Raw genomic sequence first — 7787 nt, forward strand, 5'->3', positions numbered from 1 at the left:
ATAAAGCATGGAGACATGTCCCAGTAGAGATACAACATATGAAAATAAACGTAATATGTCCTCTTTATGAATGACTAAACTAACGAGTAGTCAAATTCACTTACACGGCCAAGACGTAAAAAAGCTAGCTAATGTTAATTGCATTTTTAAAATTACACAAAGCAAGCTTCTCCCTTGGAAGATATATATATGGAACTTCACTTGTACTTATTATTATCGTCTAATAATGGTACATGTGGGAGTAGTGGGAGGAGCTCTTCGAGCGTACAGGAAGCACACCTACAATTCATATAATTGAAAATGCCACAAAGCACAGTTTACTTCCTATGTCTTATTACAGTAGTTACTTTATATAACAAATGATGTTCACACAACAATCGAACACTCTAACAGATGAGAGATCTGTCTCCGCTGTCTTCATGTTGAACGCTGGGCCTGCAGGCTCTCAGTGACGCAGAGAGAAGGTGAAGGATGAGCGTAGGCAGGGAACATGATTCACAGAATAACAAGTGAGAGAAGCAGCTGTGTTCATCATGTTCCTCACTGCTGCTTCTGATTCTCCACATTTCCTTACGTGCTTTCTCAGTGTGCATCTGCCAGTGTGTTGGTTTCAGAATGTCATATTTCCCAGAGTTTCCGAGCTTATGAACCATCATAATTCTGAAGAATTTGCAGCAGAAATGTAAAAAAAAAGCAGTCCAGACAGTGTTTAAGGCCAGCAGAAAGAAAAAGTTCAGTTTTGAGAAAGTGACTTTGTAGTTTCATTCATAAGACGCAGAGAAACAGAAGCCAAGTCATTAGTAGAAGCCAGCAGACCAGAGATGTACATGATGTAAATACAACGCAATGCCAAAGTTATTAATCACAGTGCTGAGAGTTCACTTTATCTCCTGTCATAAAGCAGCACACACTGCAGTACGTCATCCTTATCAAACCTAACAAGCAGCAGGATGTGAAGAATGTTTGCTGATGGCCAAATGGTTCATTTTTGATAATAATAATAGTGTTTTAAATGGAGGCCATTATGGTAAATAAAGTCATTATGGTAATTAATGACATTCATACCTGCAGTTTCACATATTTAAAAAATAAAACAATATGGGCTGAGGGATTAAAACATGTGTCAGTTTGGTCTGTTTGCTTTTTTCATTACTTAGAATATAAATACTTACTAAGTGTATGTTGAAAGACAACATATTCTTCCTACTTCCAGGTTCCTATCAGTATGTAGTGTCTTTTAATGTTCAAAAAGCTCACCTCTTTTCACCCTCTGTCTGAAACCAGAGCCCAGTCTGCTCTGATTGGTTAGCTGGCCGGCTGTGTTGTGATTGGTCAACTGCTTGGAGATGTCCCGAATCTTAGCCTATCACGTACAATGTCCTAGACCAGCGGTTTTCAAAGTGTGAGGCGTGCCTCCCCTGGGGGGCGCCAGAGAGCTTCAGGGGAGGCGCAGCGTGAGAAAGAAATAACGAGAAAAAGACGAGTAAAGTGTCACTTGCACACTTTTGGCTGTCTGTGGAGACCGCGTCCCCCAGCTCGCCAAAAAGGCTGTACAAGTGCTCATTCCCTTCACCTCCACCCAGGGGCGGACTGGCCATCTGTGTGTTCTGGAGAATCACAGAACGGCCGGTCGTCAGTGGGCCGTTGACGGCCGGCTCGTTTCGCTGACGGCCGGCACTGCCCTTTATTTTGTATGTTTTTTAAACGGCATCATTTAAGTTGCGCTGACAGGCGACAGAGGTCCGTTCAGCGGGCCGTTTCCACGCAGCGAGTCTCCCCCCGTTGACAGTTCACTAGCGTGCTCTACCAATTTGTGTGGTCTGGGCTGGGTGAGATTCCAGGGCTGATAGTCCCAGTCCGCCCCTGCCTCCACCTACCTGTGTGAGTGGGGGTTTTCCGCATTGACTTTGATCAAAAGCAAGTACCGGTCAAGGCTGCAGCCAGAGGATGATCTGCGTTTATTCCTGTGTGCATCAAAGACGCAGACTCATTGTTCCCACTAAAGTAGGGGTGAGTGTAATAAGGAGGCAAAGTTGACGTTCAGTGTGTTGCCGGGAGCATATAAGGATTTATCCACGATGATGAAAATGTAAAAAAAAAAAAATGTAAAACATAAAGATAAAAAGGTTTAAAAAAGTTATTGTTTAATGTTTTAAGGAGGTGATGCTACTCAGCCAATCAAATGGGTGCAGTCAGTGAGTCAGCACGATAGATTCAAACACACAGAGAGACGAGAGGAGAGAAACAGGAGTGAGTCATTTCAAATGGCGTGCTCAAAAAAGAGAAAGGTAGACGGCGAAAACAAAGACTTGTAATGACATTTTCTCTTGCTGGACCTCTTTGAAATGCAATTGAATACCCCTGCATTATAGCAACAACAACAATAATAATAATAGCAATAATAATTGGGAGGGGGGGCGCGGCTGTTCTTATGTTCTCTGAGGGGAGGCTCACCTTCCCACACTTTGAAAACCCCTGCTCTAGACCGCTAGCCAATAGAAGAGTTAGTGTTCCATACTGATGTCACTATGTTATGGAAGTAAACAAAGGAGTCCAATGGAGCCGTTTCAGGTGTGTGTGTGCGTGGGGGGGGTGTTATGATTTTTGAAGCGTGAATGCAATCAACAGGTGTAAAAATCTAAAGTCAGCCTATAAAGGAACAAATCAAGGGCACATGATTTTACTTCACCACCGCTAAGCTTAAGGCGGCTAATGTTGGATGTGATGACGTTTAGTCATCTCATTTAGACACTTGTTAGCAACCGCTGTTTTTAGATAGATAGACAGATAGACAGAAAGATAGATAGATAAATAGATAGATATAGATTTTATGACACAAAGAAGCTTCAGACATTCACTAGTGGGGTATTTACTGTCTATTTTATGCATGTAGAATAAGAAAATCCTATTTCCGGCCTCGAACCAAAAGCACAATAAGAAAACCTGTTGACTTCAAGACAAGCTAACAGGAAATGCTAAAATGCTAACTCATTTCTGTGTTTTAGGACTTACTGCACCACTCTATAGGATAGAGATTTAAAAAACACATAAGCCGCTTTCACACCAAGTACTTTGCCGTACTTAATTCCCAGCTCTTAGTACCCCCATGGAACTAAGTACAGATCGCTTTCACACCGGAATAAGTTCCTGAGGGAAGATTACGCAAATGAGCCGCTGACGTCACTTCTTCCTCTTCTGCTTTGGGTTTACTGGCAGGCCGCAAACCACTTCACGGCGTATACTGCCACCCGGAGTCCCCGGCCGGAAGTCCCCGGAGTTGGGGACTGGCTTCAGTAGAAGCTGCTGGGACTCCCAGCAGCTTCTACTGAAGCCTTCCGAGTAAATCGCCAGAACGCCGACACCTCCTCATCTCCACCTCTCCCATGTTTTTTTTGTTGTGCTGCCATAAATGAGTCTCTCTCCGTTGGTGCGTGGGGCTAATGCTAATGCTAATAATGCTAATGCCAGCAAATACAATGGCGGCTTCACAAAACTTTTCAGAGTTTTACGGGGCGTGGTTTGCAATTCGCCCAGCCAATCAGAAATTGGAACTTTTTTTCTCCCCAGGAAAGTACCTGCTCTCTAGCAGGGACTGAAAAGGGGGGAAAAGTTCTCATGAACTAAGTTCTCTTTTTGGTGTGAACGCAAAATCCCAGGAACTATCGGAACTAAAAGGGAAAAGTACTCCGGTGTGAAAGCGCCTATAGTGATCTGTTTCTACAGGGCATTTACAACATACTCTTGCTAAATTGTGTGTGTGTGTGTGTGTGTGTGTGTTTGTTTCAGAGGGCGGGGCTGTGGCAGAGGGTCTGCCGGCTGGCCCTCCCCCTCTGGCTCCTGCTGCTGGCTCTGCTGCTGCTGGCCTTCCTGCTGCCCCTCATGGACGAAGGCAGCAGCTGCTCCCTGACCAACAACTTCGCCCGCTCCTTCAATGTCATGCTGCGCTACAACGGACCACCCCCCACGTAGGAGAAGCCCCCATAACTCACTATAACGGACCGTGGTTTATTAGGTGACGTTGACCCTCTCCCTGGATTACAGAGAAACAAAGAGGACTAGAACATCTCAAGGGCAATCTAAAGGCTTTGCAACAAATCATATTCTCATTTAAGAAAGTTATATTCATAGCTTAACATAACATCATTTTCCTGATGCTTTACACATTATGGACTACGTGGTCAAAAGCTCTTAGATAATGGTGTAGAAATTATGTTCATGTCAACTTTAAATAACTTAGCTTTAATATTAACAATATAACCCATCATCATGACACAAAGACTGCTTTGAGTTTTGGTATATCCAGCAATTGTTTACACCATTTTCTTGTTGACTACATGCCAAATTTACAATTTTATAAGATTAGTTTTTTGGGCTTTTTGACTTAATGGTTAGAAGACCTGCTGAGAGCCAGGAAATGCGGGGGGTACATCGGCAAAGGGCCACAGGTCGGTGAGGCCTTTGAACACAGAACGCCCCAGAGAGCTCATTGTGAGCAAGAAACTATTATGGTTGTTAAAACAATTGATATTTTTTGAAGATCCAAACTAAAGACTGCAGCAACAGAAATAGACATGCTAAGCTTCGGCTAATGCTATGCTAATGATATGTAGCAGTGCACGATAACTATTTTGCAAGGAACTACAAAGTGCAACCTTTTATTTTGAATGGTTATTTGACATGTTTTTAGAACATTGTGTGTTCCTATTATAACAACGTCCACCAGTACTGTCCCTGTGTGTTCATACTGAGAGCTAAGGACTCAGCACATGTGTGATTTGTTAGCATTTTTCACACTGTATTATCAGTTTTTACAGCCTGGCAGCACAATCTGCGAACTCCAGTGCTGAGCAGTAAACGTATACAGAAGTGCCAGAAACTGCAGCTCCATGATGACCACTCCACCCCCGTGTTGAAAGGCAGACTGTACTGCAGAAATACACGTTTACAGCCACGTACCAAAAAAATGTTTTACAGTTATTTTCATATTCATCACAACTGTATGGTAGGAACAGTTTCATACAACTCATGCCTTTAAATTATATTAAGGCTTACACTTAGGGGCGTGGCCACTTTGAGTGACAGGTAAGAGCGGTCCCAGTTTGCTAGCTGCTAGCTACCGCTCTGCTATGCTACCTAGGTACGCCTCAATATTATCCACAATGCTGTTTTTTAGATGAGTCGAGAGTCAGAGGGCGGCGTCACTGCAACACGAGTGACAACCAGAGGAAATCTTGAGCTTCACAACAGCTCTTCAGACACCTGTGGGTGACGCCACAGAGAATCTGTCCGGCTTTACGAAGGCAGCGCAGTCCACATGAATGGACACATACAAATGGCACAATCAGAAAAGTTCAGTCTCAGTTGTACACATAATGATAGTATGGCATCTTTTGTGTTTAGCCAAATATTAGTTATCTCTGTTTTAATCCTGTCAGCTATGATGTCATGACCGCCTATCTGCTCACATACATGCAGGGAAAATGAGGTGTCCCTGATCTATATGCTTTAGGTCTACTTTCATGTCAGTAGGGTCGTAGCTCTTCTTCTTTGGTATTTATTTTAAGCTTCTTGTACCAGAAACTCCTGAGAGCAGTACTTTTTCTTATTTTCTGAAGCTGCTCCTTTGGCTCGAACATGGTGATCTGTCTTTTACTCACGGTGAAAACAACCTGCCTGACATTCTCTGGCTGTGCTCCGGGTGCCAGCAGAACTATAAAGCTTGGCAATCATCTTTTTATGTGCAGACATGAAATAACTTATAACTGTTTTTCTCCTCTCTTTATTCTCCACACACAGCTCTAAGAATACACCCACCACCTCCACACACACCTTCCCTGTTTTGTCCGGGCTTGTGGGTGTTATTGAATTATCATGCTGCCGTGGCAACAGTGACCAAATCGGGTGTATCTATTCTTCTTAAGTCTCTGTTGTTGTTTTTACATTATATCTGGAATCGTGGACGAGGAAACGCATCATCTTCTACCCTCATGTTAATCCTTGATTTCCTTCTGCTCCACCAAAACACTCAAAACAGAGAGGTCCCTGAACTCATCACACACAAATACTGGTTTATGCTGTGATCACATTATCCGGGAAATAAGTTTCCCTTTTATTGGATATCCTTGAAATCCAGCTGTAGGTTATGTAACAGACATGCTCATACTAGAGCTATCCCTGTCAGAAACTTGCATTTTATCAATTGAAATGATTACAGATGCTTTCTCACCTCTGAATTATTCTGTTCGGATGTTTTACATTTGACAGTCCTGAAGAAGACTTGAGTCATGACCTCGGTCAGTTCATGTTAGCCACCAAGAAGAGAACAAGGAATATTTATATATCAGTACAAAATATTTGTTCTCATCACACAGTAAAAAGTGAATTTCAGCATCACGTTAACAGATGTTTGCAGAGGGTAACAGGTGACATCATTCTTATTACTTTCCTGTTAATCCTATGGTTACTTTATATATCTACCTGCTAGCTCAGGGTAGACTACAGGCTCATCTTTAACTTACATTAATGTTGTGGGTACATTACAAAGAAATGATTACAGTTATTAGTACAAGTACAGCAGTACAGATATCTTTTACCTTTTTTTCCCCAAGTTTGGTATTGGTCATAGTTTTCTGCACCTGTATGAGATCCATCATTCAGTTCAGCCAGACACATGCAGGGCTATCATTTATGATGTCATCACTACATTTCTGATCTTCACTTTTATGCTTTATACAATTCTTCTTCCTCTTCAATTCTTCAATCAGGTTTCTTTTATCAAATTGATTAAGTGGTTGAATAACCTCGCCCCAGCTGTACTTTTCCATATGTCACAAAAACAATCAATACAATTTTCACATGGTATTTCAAAGAGTTCTTACATTTGCACGTAGCTGAAAAGCATTTTTTCTTAGTCTGCTGTTCAGGCCCACACTGTAAGATGGTGTCTGTGAGAAGGGGGCCATCATTCTAAAAAATCATCTTCACGGGGTAAAGAATATGTAAATATGCCACATCCAGCACCACATATTATTAAATATTAAGTTACCATGGCCTTGAAGCTTTAAGTTAATCAGCCGTGCCATATTACATTTGTATTTTATATGTAGCTTTGTACTATAAACGGTTATATTAGCAAGTTTAATAGAAGGTTTAATGCTGCATTATATTCTATTGTACTGCTGCTTATCCCCCCCGCATCTATGCATGTCTCGCTTAAAAGCCTTTTGTGTATTTGAACACTTTATGCAACTTGAATTGACTTGAATCTGAGTGTGACAAACATACAGAAGAACAGTGTGAGAACACTTATTATGCAAACATTCTTAATGCCGGCTCTCAGATAGAGCTATTTATTATGGAAATATACAAGTAGTGTTAGAGCTTTTGTATTCAAATAATTCTATTCTATTTTATTCATCTTTGAGATCATGCGTCATGTTATTCAAAGAGCTTGTATTCACCAATGTTTTTATATTCTGTTGAAATAAAAGTGCAGTTTGAATATTCTGGGCTGGAATTTATTGTGACTTTAAAATGATGATTATGATCACACAGGATGAGAGGAGAACACACCTTTGGAATCATTTCTCACTTTTTATAGAGCGCTTTTCCAACAGTTTCCATGTACTTCCTGTCTGTGTGTGGACACAGTGTTCTCAGAGGAGAGATTGATGGATGCAGGTGGTGCAGACACTGTTTAGAGAATTACTAACACATTTCTGCTTTAGTCGTTATATGGAATGAGTCAGAGAACAACGGAGAACACATTGTACATTCACACACATTCA

At 41.6% G+C, this 7787-nt stretch overlaps 1 protein-coding gene across 1 annotated transcript in view; it reads left to right on the forward strand.

Moving 5' to 3' along the window:
• syne3 (spectrin repeat containing, nuclear envelope family member 3) overlaps positions 1 to 7506 on the forward strand; it is a 50605-nt gene extending 43099 nt beyond the window's left edge. The window contains exon 18 of the mRNA XM_034135180.1: positions 3787 to 7506. Coding sequence (XP_033991071.1) covers positions 3787 to 3969 — 183 coding nt within the window. The 3' untranslated portion in view covers positions 3970 to 7506. The remainder of the gene's footprint in view (positions 1 to 3786) is intronic.
• Positions 7507 to 7787: the final 281 nt, after the last annotated feature.

This window comes from Trematomus bernacchii, unplaced genomic scaffold (genome assembly GCF_902827165.1).
Source record: "Trematomus bernacchii unplaced genomic scaffold, fTreBer1.1, whole genome shotgun sequence".
Classification (NCBI taxonomy): domain Eukaryota; kingdom Metazoa; phylum Chordata; class Actinopteri; order Perciformes; family Nototheniidae; genus Trematomus; species Trematomus bernacchii.